Source organism: Myxocyprinus asiaticus, chromosome 35 (assembly GCF_019703515.2).
Source record: "Myxocyprinus asiaticus isolate MX2 ecotype Aquarium Trade chromosome 35, UBuf_Myxa_2, whole genome shotgun sequence".
Lineage (NCBI taxonomy): Eukaryota > Metazoa > Chordata > Actinopteri > Cypriniformes > Catostomidae > Myxocyprinus > Myxocyprinus asiaticus.
The window spans coordinates 23355335-23374306 of NC_059378.1; the positions used below are offsets into that span (position 1 = coordinate 23355335).

Genomic DNA, 18972 nt, shown 5'->3' on the forward strand with positions numbered 1-18972 from the left:
GCATATTACTCCAGTCCTCATGTCTTTAGACTGGCTTTAAGTTACATTTAGAATTTATTTTAAAGTACTATAACTTGTTTATAAATCACTCAGTGGCATAGGACCTAAATACATTGCAGATATGCTTGTTGAATATAAACCTAACAGACCTCTCAGATCATTAGGATCAAGTCAGTTAGAAATACAGAGGGTTCACTCAAAACAAGGTGAGACTGCGTTTAGCTATTATGCCACCCGCAGCTGGAACCAGCTTCTAGAAGAGGTTAGATGTGCTCCAACATTAGCCACATTCAAATCCAGACTGAAAATACATCTGTTTAGCTGTGCATTTATTCAATGAGCACTGTGCAGCACTTACTGTTTGTACTGCATCATTTTATTTCTGTATTCTTTTTCTTTTTATTCGTTTTAATAATTTTTTCTTTTTAAAATATATTTTATTACTTTTTATTCTTATTTCTTGTTCTTAATTGGTTTTAAAGTCAATTTCTGTATAGACACACATCTTAAAACCTTGGCTACAAAAAGAGCTATGGATAGTTTCTGAAATGTCTACCATTTTTGCATAGGAAGGAAGATAAAACGTTGACCCAATAATGGGGCATGTTGGCACACCATATGGGGTAATTTTCACAATGGGAACCTGCCATTAAACGGCCTATTGGGTTTTTAAGCAAAATTTATGTGAAAACAATTAATTTAAAAGGTAACACACCATTGTCCTTGCATAGTTCTTTTCTTACAGGGCCGATGCGGTTCACACAGCATTTCTAAAGCTTTATTTAGGTGTGCCGCAGTTTGGATATTATTACATTCTACTAATTGGATTGAGTGTTGGTGATCGGTGGGGGTTTAAAGACTGTAGAGTGAAAGGCTTTCCTACTGTTCGGTCTGCACTCATTCATACCGACACCACCATGAAGGATCCTCAGCTACCAGGTAAACTTTAATTTACATGGAATAGAATAAACTGAAACCACAGATTACAAGGGAATCCACACTCTTTTGTCAGACAGCAAAGTAATGCAAATATAGGATCTTATTATGCTGAACTGTATATTAAGCTTTTTAAATGTGCTTTTTGAAAGTAACATTGTTCAGTGATGTTTTTATAATATTAGACATTCAGTTGTGTGGCTTTGCAATATAAACAATTTAACAAATGAGAAAAGATATTGAAAGATTGATGTGGTCTTCTAACTGCATATGATTTACATATGTGCATTAATTGTAGCCTAATCAATGTTTCAGTGATCTGTGATGTTAAGTAAAATCTTTTATTTTCATTTTAAATGTTTGCTGTTTTGCCAGTGTTACATGAAGACATTGGTTTGTTCAAGATTAATTATTCTGCAGTTAAAAAAAAGTGAGTGTACAAGTCAGTAAAATAAATAATGTAATATTACATTTGGTAGAAAATGGCTACAGAAGGAAATTGTGTTTGTAGTGTTTTAAGTGTCATGTACAACACTGATGTTGTATTATGTGTAATTACTGTGAAATAAATATGTATTTAACTCAGCAAATGCTCGCATTAAAGAAAAAACATAATTCAGTTAGGATGTATTAATTTGAGACTAAGATTAAGTTTCCATGAGACCAGTAGCTTTAGTGTTACTGATATAGAAAGTGGTTTAGTGGATGTCCTGGGATGTATTTTTAGAAGTGTGTTGAGTCTGCAAACTGTGATGTATGGTCTTAAAGACGCTCTAATCCAACCTGCTTAAAGCCTTTCCTTACAAGACTGGCCTTGCCTCCAGTACAAGACATACAGTACATTTGGTCTAAAATATGAAGGATGTTGTCATGGCTCACAAGTATAAAAGAACATTCACAAAAATGCAAATCTGAATGTGACTATCAAATTAAATCTGTAATCGGAACCATTTTCTCTTCAAAAATAATAAGGACATTTTACAACCCTCGGATATTATTTATGTCAGCAGATTGAGGGAACACACTTTGGTTTTTTTTAAATATAGGCTATACTTTATATATATATATATACTTAAGACTTTAATGCAAAAAACACTGGATATATTTAAAAAAAAAAAAGTTTTATTGACAAAATGTTTTTGTGTTTTGTTTTTTTTAAGAGTGTGATTAGTGCAGCTAATAACAAATGAATATTTTCATATGATAGGGAATAGCTGTGTCATAATGTTCTGGTTGTTTGATTCACCAGAGTATTATGTGCAGATTTCCTACATCAGTGTCATGATCCCTGTACAGGGTGTACAGGGATCACGGAATTGATGTAGGAAATCTGTAGTCTTTGAAAGGTTAAGCCCTTGTTAACCTCCCCTTCAGCAAAGAAGGTCATTGACAGGAAGTGTTCCAGACTCTGGACATTGACACATCCATTGTTTTTATATTCTACATATTTATTCCTCACAAATGCATAATAATACAAAATTTGATTGTGATCATGATGTAGATTATGAATATAAGCTTAAAGTGGCCCCAAAAAGTATCTGGATCCTAAAGAAACACTTTAAAAGGATAGTTCACCCAAAAATGAAAATTCTATTATCATTTACTCACACTCATGCCTTCCCAGATGTGTATGAATTTCTTTCTTCTGCAGAACACCAATGAAGATTTTTAGAAGAATATCTCAGCTCTGTAGGTCCTTACAATGCAAGTGAATGGTGGCCAGAACTTTGAAAGTCCAAAAAGCATATAAAGACAGCATAAAAGTAACCCACATAACTCCAGTTGTTAAATCCATATCTTCAGAAGCGACATGATAGGTTTGTGTAAGAAACAGATAAATATTTAAATACATTTTTATTATCAATCCCCACTTTCAAATTTTTCTTCTTTCATTTTTGGCGATTCACATTCTTCATACATATCGCCCCCTAGTCAAGTCAAGTCTTTTTTATTTGTATAGTGCTTTTCACAACACACATTATTTCAAAGCAGCTTTACAGAAAATTTTGCTTTAACAGTAAAATCTGTAATATAGTAATGACTTAGAGTCATAACAGTGCGGTTTAATAAAAAAAACAAAAACATGATTGTATATTGTGTCGGTCCAGCTCTTGTGATTGGTCAAAACTTCACTGGCCCCACCCCCACCCAGAACCGGTAGTCTGCTTTCTCACATCTTGATTTAAAAGTGCACAAGTGAGTTTTGCTACAGGTTTTTCACAAAAGATGTTGCAAAAGTCAAGGCGGGAAGATTTGAAGTTGCAGTGGCAGATTTGAGAAGTTGTAACTGCTGATTTGTGGTTGTACTGCGAAAGTGAATTAAAGTACAAAAGTAAATATGTAATACAAGTTTGTGTCTTTCATTGTATTTATACAGTATGAATGTAATTTTACACATTTGTAACTATTTTTCTGAATTCAAAATACAGGTTTTGGATTACTGTCTGTGAGAACAGATTGCAGCATTCAGCTTCAGATTTTTATTTTACAAGTTTTTACATCGGGGCTTTAAATGTAAATTTCAACTTACAAGTAAAAATATTTATTGTACAAGTTCTCAAATTAAAATCTACAAGCTCTCGAGTTTTGCAACGGATTTACATTCATAGATATCATTGATATACTCAGCTAACTTGGGAGAAGCGTGACATTTTGTTGGACTTCAAAAGACTGGGCAGGGAGTTGAATTTATGGTAAAAAAGGACTTAAATAGTGATCTGTTCTCACCCACACTTATCATTTTACTTCTGAAGACATGGTGCCTTTACATTCGTTTTGGACTTTCAGATTTCTGGCCATCATTCATTTGCATTGTATGGACCTACAGAGCTGAGATATTCTTCTAAAAATCTTTCGTTGTGTTCAGCAGAAAAAAGAAAGTCATACACATCTGTGATGGCATGAGGATGAGTAAATGATGAGAATTTTCATTTTTTGGGTGAACTGTCCCTGTAAAATGTATGCCATTGCACTGGATAACACAATATCAAACCAAATCGGTCTGCAAATAGATGATGCTAGAGCTAACTTTACTTTTCTGAGCCATTTTTTGCTGTGACATTTAACCAATAGTGTCAAGGGGATTTTAGTGGATTTATGAAATCAGTTCCCCTCAAGTTTACACAAATGCTCTAGCAAAGCAACCAAAGTCTTTTCAAACTGTCTTGATTGCACTAATAAATTTTTTAGTTTCACTGAATGTGAATGTTTGGGATGATTTATTAGTTTATTGGGTTGCACACTGGTTACACTCTGCATTAAATGAATTGCTTCTACTCTTAGGACTTCAGTTTTTGGTTCAGAGGGATCGGTGCAGTATAATACAAATGCAGTATGGAGGTGAAAAAATTTTGTTATGCGATACGTATGTGTATGTGTGTCTGTGTGTATATGTATGTGTGTATGTACAGTATGTATGTGTATGTATGTATATGTATGTATATATATATATATATATATATATAGTCTTATTGTGTAATCTATATATATATATATATATATATATATATATATATATATATATATATATATATATATATATATATACTTTTTTTAAATAATAAAAAAATTGAATAAAAAAACCCCAATTGAATAGAAAATAAAGTATATATATATATATATATACTTTATTTTCTATTCAATTGGGGGTTTTTTTATTCAATTTTTTTATTATTTTTTATTATTATCTTTGTCTTGTTGCTTTATTGTATTGTTGTGCACTGGAGGCTCCTGTCATCGTATGTGTAAGCATACTTTGCAATAAAGCTGATTCTGATTCTGAATATCTGAGAAAATCTGCTTTTAAATGTGCTAGTTGCAGTTAATGAATTTATGATCAAGGTCAGATTTACATAAACATTCAGACTGATTACAACATCTTCTCCACTCTTAATGTTCACAAGGGTTTGCGTCTGAAGAGGTTTATTTCCTCCAATTTTTTATTTTTATTTATTTATTTCTGCTTGAATTTCAGAATTTTTTTTGTCTTTTCCAAGGTACCAAAACACTTAATGGCTGGACAAAACGACATGGAGCGAAAAAAGGAAAGAATGAGCCAGCGCCCCAGCCCGCCCAGACAGAACAACAAACACAGAAAGTGCCAGTATTAACACCTGAACAACGGGCAAAGCAGACTGCCTTTGAGAGGGTAATCTATGACATGTCCCACAATGACCACGTCATCAATGACATTATGCTGGGTCGCAGGATTGCGTTCTATGAACTCAGAGGAGAGATAGGGACAGGAAATTTCTCCCAGGTCAAACTTGCTGTTCACGCATTGACTAAAGGTGAGACAATTCAGTCATCAATTTAAGTACATTTATTAGGTAAATAAGATCTTAAAGGACTTTTCTGTGTCTGCATAGGTGTAAATCAGATCTCACAGAAGAGACAAATTGTGATTTTTAAATCATGAAACAGTACATTTTATCTTACTTGAAAGTACAAAAAATAATGGTATTACAATGGTTAAAAAAAAACAACTGATAAATGTACTGTAAGAATTTTGTAAGCATTTTGGTGTCTGTATATTTTACAATTCATCATGCAAACCGTATATATCATTAACTAATATAATGTTAATGAACTGTACCAATTTACCTGAAATCTGCTTTATATTTTAAAATATACTGATAGCCATTTTTGGAAAAATAAAAAGGTTGCATGAATTGAAGTTAAACCTAACATGCATGGGTGTTTTGCCAAACATCATTAGTACCTCGGGTCTTTAGCTACTGTACTGTACTGTACATCTATCACAAACAGATTGACAAAATGCCCAGATAACATAACATTTTCAAAGCATTTTCAAGACAATTAGAAAATAACATAATATAACATATTCTGTTATATTTTGATATTTTATTTTTCATATATCAAAGAGATTGATCAAAAAATGTGATAAAATGGGATTCATTACTTCCATGCTGAAATTTTATGAGACGCAAATATGTATTTTCTCTGGCATTTATTGAGTCTAAATAGGCAAACAACTTCATTAGAATTTCATTAATAAACCCATTAGTTCACCAAATGGCAATAGCCATAAAGTTAATGTGTTATACTTGCTATAGTTTACTTCCATATTGCTTCTTCATCAAATAACAATGTCAAATGTAATTCAAATCAATCACTAAAACAACAGTGTCACCTTGAGTAACAAATAGCATGTAAATATATGTGTACAAGCATATAATACACCATTGTTTCAAAGAAAATCGACATATCATAGTGTAGGCCTACATTTGTATGAATATAGTACTCATTTGTCTTGTAAAGAACAAAGAAATAAATATCCTGTTATAGTAAATGTATATAAATATGAAATAATCATAAAAATATGATTTATCGAAGCACAAATATGTATTGCGACAATACTACATATCTACTAATGAGCAGGGGTTAAATTTGGGGGAACCCTAAAGTCAGGTGATGTTGCAACCCCCCATTAAAAAAAACATTACAAAAAAATTAAAATTAAAATTAAAAAGAAAGTGTTTTAGTAAAATACATGGGTATATAAATATGGATTTATTAATATGCCTGTATGGTAAGTAATTCATAGAAGTTTTTTCTTTCAGATGAATAAATTTGACAGGGATAAAGATTTGTCTGTCAATATTTATAAGTCATTATTCAACTTAATTGTGAAAATACATAATTACATGGAATATTTGTGTTTTACATTAGATGTAAAAAAAAAATGTTTTATTAAGAATGCCATCAAATGTATTTTATACATTTTATAAAAATCAGATGAAAGCTGGGACAAGTTACCTTCTTCTTGCCCTATGTTGGGGTTTGGTCATCTTATAGAACAGACCTGGGCCTCGTTTCTGAATAACGATTGATCTTAGCGGTTAAGAGCGTTTTCTACGAGCGATTTTACTTTTTACGTGCGTTTCCCAAAACTGCACTTAACAAGAACGTGCGAGGATGCGCTTTAAGTGCTACTTATGAGAGACGCTGTCAATAAACGTGAAGTGCTGACATGTGACCGTATTGTGCTGCTCGTCATTGCAACTTCATTATATTTGTGTATAACTTTAAAAACGTTTATAATTTACCTCGCTGGAAATATTTTACAATATTTTCTTAAATGTACACTCAAAATATTATTTTTGCAGGTTGTTCAGTTTGCTTAATTAAAATGAACTAAAGTAACACAATTCTAGAACATTTTGTCTCAACTTGATTTCATTGCATTACATCCAATTAAATTTGTAAAAACTGAAGTTTACTTAATCCATTTGAGTTGGGACTACATTAATACTTTTTGTAGCATTAATAATACTGGGCAGGGGATTTCCATTTCCCAGCATGCTTTGCATGGGACTGGATGTGGTGAACAAATATTGAAATTAAGTGTTATTTTATGCATGTTTGTGCAAGATGAGAACATGTTTAATGTTCTGTTATATTGGTATTTAAAAAGAGTTTCTGTTAGGCTGGAATTTTGGGGGTTATCATTGTGGTGAAGATTGGCATTTGTGCTTAGGTTGAGGATGGACTTTCAATTTCTAGTGATTCTTGATTCAAATACTGCATAAGCAGTTGCCATCAAACTGACAGTGCATCAGTTTCACTGTCATTACACTTGCTCGTCTGGCATACAGTATATAAATGGTTATTGGGTGGGAAAGTTGTCCTCAATTTAATTAAATTCAGTGAATTTTGTGTGTGTGTGTGTGTGTGTGTGTGTGTGTGTGTATGTATGGGGGACAGAATTACAAGGATTTCTAGCTTTTAATTTATTTTCCAATTAAATGTATAAGTTTGAGTTGGACAAGCGTAAATCAATTTCAGTTTGTTAATGTAACCATTTCATTTAAACTTTATTTGACCAAATTAAGTTGGACCAACTCAATTACATTTCATTGCATGTATGTACTTTGTATGAGTTGGGGCTATAAATATGTATTAGATGGAAATCCTGCACTTAATCAAATTGAGTTCATCCAATGAGTTATTTTGTTTTTTGAGTGAACTCAATTCACTACATAATTGCATTTTGTTTTGCAATCGTTTTGTGCAGAACAATATATTTATTTTACACAATCACTGCTTCGTTCATCAGATGTGCATTTTAATATTTAGTTGCTCTGTAGGTCGAGATTAAAGCTTCCAGGATCAGTGAAGACAGCGGAGACCCTGTGTATAGTCCTGCTAATGACAACAAGTATTAATTGAATATAAAGAGGTTCACAGTGTTATCATGCAGTGCAAAATAAGGAGACACATGGAAGCTGTGCTTTAGGGAGATTCACCAATCAAAGTGAGGACTGCTTTTTACTCCCAAAAGTGATAATGGTAACAGCAACGCTACACAATATGTGCGGTACTACACAATGCGTGGTGTGGGCGAGAGCACCCTTAGGTGTCAGAGAGGAAGAGGAGACGAGGATGAGGAGCCAATATACTGTATGGACGATTTTCATGCATGGCAACAAGTTATTGACTTGTTTCCTTCTCTCTCTGATTGTAAGTTTTACAGTTCTCTGCAACAATCATGCCACCACTTTGTTGTTACCAACTAGTCCACAAATAACTTTATTTGTTTACTTATTAATTTATCTGTTCATCCAATATTGGCTCACCATTTTATGCATTCATTATTATTATTATTATTATTATTATTATCCTTTTCGGTTAAAAATAAATCAAATAAAACGTATGTATACTGATATTAAATTAGCATAAAGTGTAGCTATAGGTGTTTCAATTGAATCAGGTGTAATTTCGCGATTGTCCTGCAGGTGTCTGCATAAGTCTGTGTCCTTACATTGTTCTTAGCACTGTACGACTACTCCAGAGAACTCTTTAATCTACGAGCATTTTCAAGTACTACTTAAGTTACGATGCTTTTGGGGAACAGGCGCAAAACTAAGATGAATCTTAAGATGGATTCTATGATCTACTTAGGCTTACAATGCTTTTGGGAAACGAGGCCCTGGGCAACTTACGGCCCGCGGGCCGAATCCGGCCCTCCACGTGGTTTAATGTAGCCCGTGGCTCATTTATCCTAAAAGTTTTTTTTTTTCATTGGATATTTCAGTTATCTTGCATTGGGACCTAACGCGCCTCCACAAGCATTTAACATGCTCAGGGTTGCCAGATAAGAGACGCAATTTGAGATTTATTCTTCCGCAAATTGTAAATATTCTGCGTAATGTTATACATATTTTGTGCAGTCTGGCAACCTTAGCAAACTTAGCGATCTCAAGTACAGTATTCTACTCAAGGAAAAGTGTTATACGGCCACTCTGTGTCCATTCTTGAGGCTGCTTGTGATGTTTGGTGCCCTTAATTTTGCAGGTAAACCTTCTCAGTGATGAAATTAAATATAAAAGTAGATCTCAGCATCATTGACACGCGAGCAAAAGCGAGAGACAAATATGTATATGTATATATTTATTTGTTCAGTTTAAAGATGTTTAAGTCCCTCGCACCTGTATGTTAATCTACTCTTGCAGTAATCATTTATCATAGTCATGCAGCCTGTTTTATTCAGTTGTGTGCTGAATGGAAAGTCAAACCATTGACCCTTTAAGCATGTAAACGGGTAATGTTTTGAGAATAAAATAAGTAAACTTGCCCGCTTTGCGACAAACATTAAAAGTTCAATAATAATATTAATTGTTTTTTTTTATTAAAACAAAAATCTACCTTTGTAGAGCAATAAAATACTTTAGGCAATTGCAGAATAGTCCCATTAGTCACATATATACTTCATATACACTGGGCTTAAAAGATACAAAAACCAAATCAATGCAGAACATTGTATCTCAAAAGGAAAACAATGTGGCCCCCTATGCACTACTTAAAGCCTGATGTGGCCCCTTTACCAAAATAGTTGCCTACCCCTGTTATAGAACATGCTAAACTTAAATCTAATTATGTTACAATTTAAAAGCAAATGCACATTGTTCTTAATGGGGTAAACAAACACCTTCTACACAACTACCTTTCACTCATATTGTAATGAAAACATTTGAGACTTAAAAAATTCTTCACTGTGGCGTGAAGAAGCATTTTCACTGTACATTTGCTACATTTTTTTTTTCCAAAAGAAAAATACACACAAAATAAAAAATACTGAATCAACAAAAATGGAGAACAAATAAATATATTACAAATAACAATGAAATCTTTTACAGTGTGTTGGTCAAGTGGTGTTTTGATCTCAAGTTGTATGATATATTGATCAGTGTTATTGTTGCTTTGGATGTGAGTGATTTCAGATTCAAACACCCTTCGTGTATAAAAGATTTTAACAACTAAGCAAAATCGGTACTGCATATCAGTGTATCTAAAAAGAAACAGGTGAACAGTTAATGCTATAATTAACTTGAAATATTTTTTAATGAGTACAATTGCTAAATAGAGATGGAATGTGTCAGATGGATCAAACAAAAACCGCAACAGAGAATACAATAAATGTGATGGATTGACAAACAAGCATTTTATTTTTATTTTTGGAATCGAAGTTGCCCAATTTAACCCCTGCTAAACAACCTTATACACTTTTGGTAATCAAGCAATTTTCATTGTAACACTATTCATAAGAAAAACGTTAAGGAATACTTAAGGTGGGAGCATAACTCCAAAAAATGGTTGAGATAAATAAAGACCCGAGGAAATGTATGCACTTAAGGGTTAATAAAAATTGGCTAAAGTTTCAATACACTGTGTTGCTTCACAAAGACAAAACACCATCAAAGTAACACAAATGACTTAATATAATATAATGTAAAATACCACAATACACATAACTATAACAGAAAATGACAAATGTGATGTCACACAGAGACTTCTAAGAATGTTCTTTGACTGTTTTTCACTGTAAATGATAAAATAATTTATACTTTTTACTTTATTTTTTTATTTTTTTACAGTATTTAACAGTACACTTGTCTTGTAAAATATAATACTGTATCATTTTTAAATGTATATGGTAGGGTAACTTACAGTTTACTAATTAACAGGTTTTACTAATTCTGTTAAAATTACATAATATGAAAATTTTTAGTGTTTTAAGTTTTGTTGATTGCTGTGCTCAGTCAGATTTGCATACACAGCCCTGACAACAGGCGCCACAGTTTAACAGTAGCTGTACCTGTCAGTGGACAAGAATCTCATGTAATCTCATGAGATTTACAGCACCCCCCTCTGTGAATCTGTGTAATGGTTTTAGTGATGTGGTTCACTGTAAAAAAAATAAAATAAATAAATAAAAACATTTAAAAAAAATCCTGTTGTTTTTACAAAAAACAAAAAACTGTCAGCTGTGGTTGCCAGAATAATTATGTAAAAAAATACAGTAAAAATGTAAACAAATTTACAGAACAACATGTAAATTTTACAGTTTAAAACTGTTGTAACTTACATGACCATGCTGGCACTGTAAAAAAAAAAAAAAAAAAAAAAAATTACATTTACAGTAAAAAAAAAAAAAAAGTCATAAACTTGATATTAACCTTCTGAAACTGTATAAATCTGATTTTTACTTTATAAGGTATTGTTAATCACCATAAAAATAACAAAAGAGCACATGTTGACATGAAGTTCACCAATAGTGGCTCTTCCAGGAGCAATGACCAATAAACATGTAAAGACAGTGCTCAGTTGCATTTAACCATAATGTAAATTTTTACCATTAATTACTGTATACAGGAAAATCATACTTTTTACATCTAAAAAATGTTATTGTAAAAACTACTATATTGTCTTTTAAAATATATTACAATTTTTTTACTGTATATTTTACAGTTAATACTCATTAATCAAAGTTTTATTTCCTGTAGCATTTTTACAGTCTTTTACCGTTAAAATTACAGACACTTTTTTACAGTGTTGAGATGCCACAATACAGCAAAACAGGGAGGTCTCTCAAGTTTTAAGACATTTATTTATATTTTAATAAGATAAAAAGGCAACATTTCTCTAGCACTTCACACACCAAGTTTGTATTTCATGTTAATTTTTTTAAATATTAACTTATTATCATTTGACACACTTAAAGGAATAGTTTGACCAAAATTTCATTTACTCACACTTATGCCATCCAAGATGTGTATGACCTTATTTCTTCTGCTGAACACAAACAAAGATTTTTAGAAGAATATCTCAGCTCTGTTGATCCTCACAATTAAAATGAATGGGTAACCATTTTGAAGCTCCAAGAGCATATAACGGCAGCATAAAAGTAATTAATAAGACTCCAGTGGTTAAATCCATGTCTTCAGAAGTGATATGATAGATGTGGGTGAGAAACAGGCACATAAGTCCTTTTTTACTATCAATCTCCACTTTCAGTTTAACCTTCTTCTTCTTTGGTTTTGGTGATTCACATTCTTCATGCATATTGCCAAATACTGGGCAGGGAGAATTTATATTAAATAAGGACTTAAATATTGATCTGTTTCTCACCCACACCTTTCATATTGCTTCTGGAGATATAGATTTAACCACTGGAGTCTTATAATTACTTTTATGCTGCCTTTATGTTCTTTTTGGAGCTTCAAAATGCTGGTACCCATTCAGTTGCATTGAATGGACCTACAGAGCTGAAATATTCTTCTAAAAATCTTTGTGTTCAGCAGAAGAAAGAAAGTCATACACATCTGGGATGGCATGAGTGGTGAATAAATCATGAGAAAATTTTAATTTTTGGGTGAACTATCCCTTTAATCTCTCTCTTTCTCTACAGAACGTGTTGCTGTTAAGATACTTAATAAGATGCGTCTCAACAAGAAGTCACAGACTTTATTTGCGTCAGAGATTGCCTGTATGGAAAGACTCTCCCATCCAAACATTGTACGTCTGTACGAAGTGCTCGAAACCAGTAAGCATTTGTACCTTGCTATGGAGTACGGCAGTGGAGGAGACCTGTTCTCACGCATCACCACCAGGGGGCGCCTGTCAGACCTGGAAAGCAAGCTCATCTTTGCCCAAATCATCTCAGCCATCAAACACATGGTGAGAAATGCAAGGCCTAGACCTCACTACTAACATGTAACCACTTCTGTTTTATTAGTGGTGTTTGCTACAGCAAGCATCACTACTAAAGATGGTCTACATATCCACACTAAGACAGCATTTTCCTCCAATTAAAGCGGAGACTTTAGAAAACACTCTCTATAGGTTTCAAACTAAAGTTTAAGTAAAGATTAGTGTGGACTTGGCATTTAGAATGGAACATGTTCCATTACACAAGTTTATGTTTATGGTACAATGTAACCAATCCCTCTAACTGATCAATCTAATACTGTATTTTTCAGCACGAAAATAACATCATCCATCGCGACTTGAAAGCAGAAAACATATTTTACACCACATGCTACTGCATCAAAGTGGGCGACTTTGGTTTCAGTACTGTCAGTGAACCATCTGAAACTCTGACCACGTTTTGTGGCTCCCCACCATATGCGGCACCCGAGCTGTTCAGAGAGAAAAGCTACGTGGGACGTTATGTTGACATCTGGGCACTGGGAGTCTTATTATACTTCATAGTGACTGCCACCATGCCTTTCCACGGCGACAACCTGGGGCGACTGAAACGCTGCATCCTGCAAGGGGCGTACAGTATCCCGGCCTACGTCCCTGACCCCTGCCAACTGGCCATCAAAGGCATGCTACGACCCATACCTGTGGACCGCACCACGGTGTCACAACTGATGGTCTGCTCTTGGCTAAGGGGCATTGAGTTCCCCAAATCGTACCACGTTCTCAGTGCAACGCCCAATCACCTTGCTGACCCTGCAAGGACTCTGTGTGTGGAGGAGCAGGAAGTGAAATCAGCCCTGGGTGAACTTGGAATCAGTGCCACACATCTGCAGAACAATACCTGCACAGACTCACGCAGCCCAATTACAGGAACTTATCGGATCCTGCTGCACCGTATACAGAAGAGGAGGTCCGTAGAGGCAGTCGGATATTCCGCCCTCTACCCAGAGGATTTTGGTAGCAAGGAATACTGGGCCAGCAATGCAATGGCCAAACACAACCCATCTTCAGTCTGCAATGTACTATAAAGACTAGTGTGATCATATCTCAGTGGTTCAAATGTGGCTCACCATTAGGTTATTATTACCTATAATGCAATGCATCAGGAAGTAATTAATTTACATGTATGAAATTGTGCTATTTGCTGACAGACTAGAGTCATATCACATTCTGTTTATAAAGCACTTAAAATGATGTAAAATTAGTGGACCCAATTTATATCAGACTTACAAATTCATTTAAATGACAGCTCACAAACTGAGTACCTTGGAACATATACAGTGGGATCCAAAAATGTTGACCACTATTTTGGATTCTTTTCTTATTTAAATGTGAAGTGTGTAATTATGTTGGCTTGACAAAGCCAACATTATGTTTTTCTTCAAACTGGGTTTATATATATATAATCCTTTTAAATCAAGACCAACATTTCTAACAATGGCCCCTTTCACGCATACAGCACTTTCCAGAAATTTTACTGCAGTTTTTCAGGTTAGAGGTCATGTGTAAACACAACCTTTTTGAAAATACTAGAAATTTTGCTCTGGCAATATCCCTTAATGAGAAGTTGTATAATTATCTATACATTTCCATACTGATGGTGTGTGAACAGAGCTATAATATTACTGGTTTCAGTTTGTTCGAGGTCTGGTCGCGCTGCCATAAGAAAGTTCTGACGGAGATGTAGCAATTACTCCGTTCTGTAACACCGGTGGAAGTAAGAAATACGTCAACACATTGGTCAGATAGCGAAACTAGAGCGCTTCTCTTCATCCGAGCGAATGAAGAAATTTTCAGACAGCTTAAAAAAACAGTAATCGATTCTGTTACGCAAGACAAAATCACCAGCCTCCTTCGGGAATCCACAGACGTCTTTGTAGCGACATACTGTATATACACTCATTACTGTGCTTTTCAGCCGCAGATGCCGTCTCTACCTAACAGACCTTTTGACAGCATTTTGTTCCATGTAGTTCATCGATCTTATTTGAAATCATCGCATTTGATGTCGTTGAGTCTCGTGCAACTGCATAAATGTAAACATTTGCCAAAAAAATGGAAAATATCACCTACATTACCGACGTTCAGAATTCAGTTACAAAATAATCAGTGGTGTAGTAGTGACTGAAGAGGTGGCATACTGTGAATTTATATATAAAAAATAAAAATAAAAAAAATTACATTTGATACAATTACGGGACAACTTATCATCTGCGAAGAGCATAAAAAAACTAGCACGGGTGCAGTGACATTCAGTATTTTCCCAAAGTTTAATAGCATACGTTTTTATTTAAATGCATTCATGTTTTCACTTTCAGCAGCGAGGTAAATACAGCGCAAATTGTGGTGACTCCAGCGCTTCAGCATTTCATGCAGAGACAAAAAATGTTCCGCCCCTTATTGAAACGGAAAATATGATTGGTTAGAAAATATCCAACAGCGTCTTAAACGAACCTTCTGATTGGTAGTTCAGCTGAGTCGAAATGTCTATCTTTCCCACGCCTACAGTTGCGGTCCCGCCTTCCGCTGATCTATGCGGGTTTAGAGAGCATCTCTGTACACTTAAAAAAAAAAAAAAACAATTAACACAGCGGTGCTGCGGCATCACATCAGTATTATTATAAGTTATGGGTCAAAAGTCTCCTCGCTGTTCTGAAGGCCATACGTATCAAAACTCATTTTAGGTGGGCATTCGCAAAATCCTTTGAAAGATAGGTGGGCATACAGCGTAATTCATAATACCCCGTCATGTTTACAAACAAGAATCCTATATTTCCGGCGCAGATGTGTAGATTAAGTTCCGGCAAATGACGTCACAGAGTTCAACGGCATTTGGTACTGATGTTTGAATGGTACTAGCAAAACAGAAAAAAGACGAAAGTCGTTGCATGTGTGAATAGCACATGTGGTATATTTACGATTTTCCTGTAATTTATCTGGTTGCATGTGTGAAAGGGGCTGATAACTACCCCTAGATCTACAGAATATTCTTGGCTTTTAACCCCTTACTGGTCAACTTACGATTTCGCATAGCGGACAATCAAAAATTAGAAAATCCCATAGACTTACATTGACGGAATGTTCAAACGGGCCAACGGAATGCTGGTTAATTCAAACTCCAAGTTTTATTTTTTTAAATGTAAACAAACCCACAAAAGGCCTTTAATCTTCTTTAAGTTACTCTATCTATCTGTCTATCTAGCTGTCTGTCTGTCTGACTGTTTGTCTGATAGTCTGTCTGTCTGTCTGTGTCCGTCTGTCCTCCCGTCCATCCATCTGAATCGGACATATTATCTCACTATCTATGTGACCCTCTGTCTATCTAGCAAGCTGGTAGTTTGTCTTACTGTAATGACTGTATAACCATCAAACTTTTAAAGCTAGTTAAAACCTTCTGACAAGGCTAACGCTAACATCAAAGTTTGTCTTGACAAACTTCACCTTTCTATTTCTGATGTTAAAATTTTTCCTCCTATCCCAGAGACAACAACACATTTTCTATGACTTTTCTTTGTTTTCAAAATCCTAAAACTTTTTATTACTACTTAAATAAATAAATAAAAAAATTGCCATTAGACCCAACTGTATGTTGCTACAGTTGCTTTACATAACACATATAACAACCTGTATTATACACATACCGAACAGATCATGTGTAAATAAAGCAATTACCATGCAGAATTGGTTTTGGTGCATGTAAAATCACAGTGTGTTTCGAGTGGAGGGTGTTTCTGCTTACACTGAAACATTATTTTGCAGTCGATCCTTAAGTGGTCATTCACTTTTGCCAATGAATTTGGAAATGTGGCCAATACTTAATGGTTAGTCAAACATTTAATGTATATTTTTCTATTAATGATTTGTTGAATGTTTGATAATGATGTTCATTTGGTAATGCCTGGTTTAGTTTGAGCAACAGCTTTGTGTTGGGCAGAATGTCAAACGCACAGTGAATGTTTGTCATATATTAATCAACAGGCTTTAGTTACTGGTGGTTCTTGCCTTATGTAACAAAGTCCACATGCAACTTTTCAAAAGCCTGATAGATTTGATGCTTATCTCTCTGTCTCTGCTTGTCCTTCATTTGAATCTTTGAGTCTGTTGCTTAATTTGATGGACTGAGTGGCCATCTGTCTCAATTAAATTAGCTGAATGGCTGCTTAGTGATTATTTTCTAATCTTGGACAGAGTTTACATTAAATGTATGGCATAAAGGATTAAAGGGTGATTAGCTGTTAATGCTAATTAGTGTGGTGCTTCATAAAAAGCTTGAGGTATCAGTGATTACATTGCATTCTATGAAATTATCATCTTAATTTTACTTGACCCCAAAAACAAGTCTTGGCATGTTGATACCTAGAGAGCTGCCAAGAATCCTGTGTTTTTAGAGGTATAATAGTGGGTTGTAGTTTGACATATATGCCTTCAACCTTAAAAATAATAGACCATATTCATGGTACTGCCATCTATGATTCTGAATGGGACTGACAACAAAGCTGTTAGGGACAGACTTAAATCTCTTCAATGGCACGAACAGTTTAAAGCTGTAAAAAGCTCCTAGATCACATCTGATTTTCCATAACTCATATTGTCTGGAGTTTTTTGTCTACTGAATGCTCTTGAAAAGATGTTTTTTCAACGTTTTGTGTGCGGAGCGATCCAAAAACACCTTAAACTTCAGTACAACCCATTGAAGAGACTGTACGTCTGTCCCCGATAGCATTGTTGTCATTCCTGTCAAAAATCAAATATGGCGCTACTGTGAATAAGGTCTATTTAGAGATAAATTTCTTATTGTTTAACCTTACTTACTGTTATCCTTTAAATGCTACTGCATTATTTGCAGCATAAGATTTAAATAATGATTAAATGCGAAGCAGAAACATATTTGTGTTTGAGCTCATGTTGCTATATAAATAAATTGTGTTTTGCTCACATGTTTTGTGTTGAAGTAATATTTGATGGAACACTAACACACAAAAAATAAAAGGTGCTGCATGAATTCGATAATAGAAGGGGACCATTACAGGGTGCATGTTATGAAACCTACCAGGAATGCCTTGGTCATATTTCACCACAAAAGAAAAAACTATATATACTTATTGCATTGTGATTGCATTATTTTCATGACAATTGAAATAACCCTTAAATGCATACCTCGGGTGCATACCTCATTCCACCCACTTCATCCATTCTTTAGTATTCCTCAAACTTTTTATTTTATTTTTATAATCAGTAAAACAATAAAAAAAATGGAAAAAATTGCTTAATTACCAAAAATGCCGTTGTAATATACATTTGTGCTTCCATAAATTATATTTTTATGATTATTTAGTAAGTTCACTATCACAGGATATCTATTCAAAGACAAATTAGTTCTTTATTCATACAAATGACTACTATATTTTGTCGATTTTCTGTGCAACAATATCAGTATCATATGCGTGTACACACACATATTATACATGATAGTTGTTACTCAAGGTGGCGCTGCAGCTTCAGTGATTGAATTTATTTAAAATTGACATTACTATTTGATGAAGAACAAGTAATGTAGAAATAAACTATAGCAAGTGAAACACATGAACAGAATTATATGGCTATTTTGAATTGGGTGTACTACTGAAATTCTCTAAGTAGCACATCTGTTTAGACTCAATAAGTGACTGAGAAAATACACATGTGAAGCTTAAGTGCATCTCAATATGTTTGACTGCTAATTGCGTCTCATAACATTTAAATGTGGAAGTAATGAATCCCGTTCTATCATATTGCATCATCTCTTTTTAAAACAAAATTTCATTAAAATATAACAGAATATATTTTATTCTATTATTTTCAAATTGTCTTGAAAATGCTTTGAAAATTTTACATTATCTGGACATGTTGTGGATCTGTTTGTGATAGATCTACACGCCAGTTTACTAAAAACCCCAAGGTTTTTTATTGTAAATACCGCAAGAATGAGAATCTAAAGTGGATCACCACTGAGAAATAAGGGGAATTACCAAAAAAAAAAAAAAGAAAAAA

The 18972-nt window shown here is 34.1% G+C and overlaps 1 protein-coding gene across 1 annotated transcript; it reads left to right on the top strand.

The window, feature by feature from the left end:
- The first annotated feature begins 916 nt into the window (after positions 1–916).
- On the top strand, positions 917–17868 carry LOC127426423 (serine/threonine-protein kinase NIM1). Its single transcript, XM_051673220.1, has 4 exons — positions 917–939; positions 4932–5225; positions 12647–12915; positions 13218–17868. The coding sequence occupies exons 1-4, from the start codon at positions 918–920 to the stop codon at positions 13968–13970; spliced, it is 1338 nt and encodes a 445-aa protein (XP_051529180.1). The 5' UTR covers position 917; the 3' UTR covers positions 13971–17868.
- Positions 17869–18972: the final 1104 nt, after the last annotated feature.

Bases quoted from the DNA above. Each gene is read 5' to 3' on its own strand.
- LOC127426423 (XM_051673220.1), top strand. From the start codon at position 918: ATGAAGGATCCTCAGCTACCAG. The intron at 5,226-12,646 runs GTGAGACAATTC...CTTTCTCTACAG, and splicing joins TGTTCACGCATTGACTAAAG to AACGTGTTGCTGTTAAGATA. The intron at 12,916-13,217 runs GTGAGAAATGCA...TGTATTTTTCAG, and splicing joins TCTCAGCCATCAAACACATG to CACGAAAATAACATCATCCA.